We start from the raw sequence: 2,696 nt of genomic DNA on the forward strand, positions 1-2,696 counted from the left end.
ATCCGGTGCCGGATATCTACGTGTGAACGAGAGTAAATCTTTCTGTCCGTAAACGGTACGGGCACGGCACGGTTATGTCTAAATCGACCTTAAATCAAAGATATATTCACGGAGGGAGTTCGTTATACGAGTAATATTGATATAAATCTCGCAGCATCGATATATACGCGTATAATCGATTAAAGATTCAACGATAAGATTATCGTAAACAATATCAACGAGTAAAACGCATAATTTAATGCATCGAGTACAGACATTCATGGTGGCGTATTAAAAAGTGGAAAAAAGTTACGTGCAACGTGCGTAACTTTCTTTCATTTAAAAAAAAAATGTATAATTTAAGCTTGAACTGTGCTACTGTGAACTACTGTCTGTGTTCGGAATAAAATACAGTTCCACAGTTCTCGGAATATGGCTCAGCCACCTTATTTATCATCAGATGTTGCAGATAACACGTATGTCCCCAAACTCCCCGATCTGCAATATAATATCCCATTGCCGGCCATGCCGGCAATGAACACATTGCCGGCCATGCCGACAATGAACAACGAGCAGCAGCGATTCCAGCTGCTGCTCGAGCAGTCGCGGATTAGGGAACCACCTCGGGAACCACCAAACCATCAATTTGCCACAGTACAACAGTGGCACGAACTATGGCAGGAAGTACGCCGGTTACAAAATTTTATGATAGAACTTCAACAGATGGTATTGAAGAATAAAGATGAGAATAAGCAGACATCTCTGCGCCGTAATCGCCGTAATCGACACTAGGTTAGACATATACGTGTGTCAAGATGATTAACGAAAAAATTTGCCCCGCACTTATTTCAATGCGTAGATCTTCAGAAGGGAAAACCGCGATCGAGGATGCCGCTCGCGTTGCTGCTCGTGTTGTTGTTGTTGTGGTGCTGACTGGCCTGCATCGCCGCCTGCAGATTCGACGACAGACTGGTGGACAGGTTCGTCGACAGGTTCGTCGCCATCATGTCGTGCTGCTGCGAGTGCGCCGCTGCCACCATGCTGCACATCTGGTGTCGCAAACCTTGAGCGACCGCCGCGACCGCAGCCGCTGCTGCCGCACCCGGACTGACCGCGCTTTCCGGGCCGTTGCAGGCCGCGTAGTTCGCCAGGCTGGGGTACATCGTGGTCGGCTCCTCCTTGACGATGTGGGGCGAGTGCCCGTCGCGGAATACCACCGCGCGAATCACACCACGGATGTGCTCGTCCGGCCAGACGCCCAGCAGGATCCTCTGCGGTCTTCCTCGTCCCTTCGGGCGCAGATCGGCCCCGCCGTCGGCGCTAGGACCCAGCATGTTGTGCACTCGATTCGCGTACAGGACGAACGTCGGGTAGAGGATATCGTATTTCCTTGCCGCTTGGCTGAGGGAGAGTCCTTCTTTCAGCACGCTGAAGATCGCCTCCGCCATGGTCTCCGGCCGCCAGGACTTGAGGGGTCCACGTTCCCGGAAACGCAGGTTGTGCACCAGGCTCTGGTTGGTGTTCCAGCACTTCTGCCACATGGACTGTAGCTGGTACTGGTAGCTGTCTGCTGCTATACTGGAGGTGGAGGCGCCGAGCCAAGCGTGGGACGACTCCAACAACTTGGCCCTTTCCTCCTCCCGAATCATCTCCGCGATGCCGGGCTTGATCTCGAGGTCGTCACCGGCGCCAGACTGATTGCCGGCACTCTGCTGATGATGCTGGTCCAATTCTGCTTCGCACCACAAAGGGCCGAGGACACAAGGCGCATAAGGCGTTCATCGCCGTCTTTGTTTGCATGAGCACTCGCGCCGTGCACTTAGAAGTCGCGTCGGATTATTCTGCCGACTCTTTCCTTGCCGCATTTCGCCGATTCACCTCACGCCGCGGCACGTGCAGCGACGTATACAGCGATTGCGGCACCAATTTCGTGGGAGCCGACCGACAACTCCAGGAGCTCTTCCGGCCCTCCACCTCCGACGGACGTCGAATCGCGCACACCACTTTAGGACAGGAGACACGCTGGCATTTTAATCCTCCCTCCGCCCCTCACTTTGGAGGGCTATGGGAAGCCGCCGTGAAGTCGGCAAAACACCACATTCGGAGAGTGATTGGCGAGGCAACACTAACATTCGAGGAAATGTCCACCTTCCTCGCACAGGTGGAAGCTTGCCTCAACTCTCGCCCGCTGCAAGCAATGTCCGACGATCCTGACGACTTCACGACACTGACGCCGGGCCACTTTCTCATCGGGAGCCCGCTCAACGCCATCCCAAAAACGGCCCTCGACGACACGGCTGTCACTCGGCTCAATCGGTGGCGACACGTGCAGCTCATGCGAGACCACTTTTGGCAGCGATGGGCTCGCGAGTACATCCAAAGCCTTGCATCGCGACCAAAATGGTTGAAGTCGAGCCCTGCACAGGAAATCGGGGCCTTATGCCTCATCAAAAGTGAGACTGCACCACCGACGAGATGGCCCTTGGCGCGCATCACCTCGTTGCACCCTGGCGACGATGGCATCGTCCGCGTGATCGCCGTCCGGGATCGATCCATCGATCAGTGTTTTTATGTATAAACGTTTTATGTCGGATACTGTCGTGATTTCTATTCTGCAACTTGGGCAAGTCCAATGCTCGTCTAGCTTGTCTCGCTCGTCTAACGCTCGTCTAAATATGTTTTGACTTGTATATTTACGTGTGTATTATGTATTTTAT

At 53.4% G+C, this 2,696-nt stretch overlaps 2 protein-coding genes across 2 annotated transcripts; one reads left to right on the plus strand and one right to left on the minus strand.

The window, feature by feature from the left end:
- Positions 1 to 842: 842 nt before the first annotated feature.
- On the minus strand, positions 843 to 1,738 carry LOC112466401 (protein bric-a-brac 1-like). The gene has a single exon (XM_025034464.1). It carries the CDS (start codon positions 1,626 to 1,628, stop codon positions 843 to 845), a length of 786 nt encoding a protein of 261 aa, XP_024890232.1. The 5' UTR covers positions 1,629 to 1,738.
- A 357-nt stretch (positions 1,739 to 2,095) lies between these two features.
- LOC112466403 lies at positions 2,096 to 2,557 on the plus strand. Its single transcript, XM_025034465.1, has one exon. It carries the CDS (start codon positions 2,120 to 2,122, stop codon positions 2,555 to 2,557), a length of 438 nt encoding a protein of 145 aa, XP_024890233.1. The 5' UTR covers positions 2,096 to 2,119.
- The last annotated feature ends 139 nt before the right edge of the window (positions 2,558 to 2,696 follow it).

The sequence above is a fragment of the Temnothorax curvispinosus genome, unplaced genomic scaffold (assembly GCF_003070985.1).
Source record: "Temnothorax curvispinosus isolate PA1 unplaced genomic scaffold, ASM307098v1 QBEX01016148.1, whole genome shotgun sequence".
Classification (NCBI taxonomy): Eukaryota; Metazoa; Arthropoda; class Insecta; order Hymenoptera; family Formicidae; genus Temnothorax; species Temnothorax curvispinosus.

Bases quoted from the DNA above. Each gene is read 5' to 3' on its own strand.
- LOC112466401 (XM_025034464.1), bottom strand. From the start codon at position 1,628: ATGATTCGGGAGGAGGAAAGGGCCAAGTTGTTGGAGTCGTCCCACGCT.
- LOC112466403 (XM_025034465.1), top strand. From the start codon at position 2,120: ATGTCCACCTTCCTCGCACAGGTGGAAGCTTGCCTCAACTCTCGCCCG.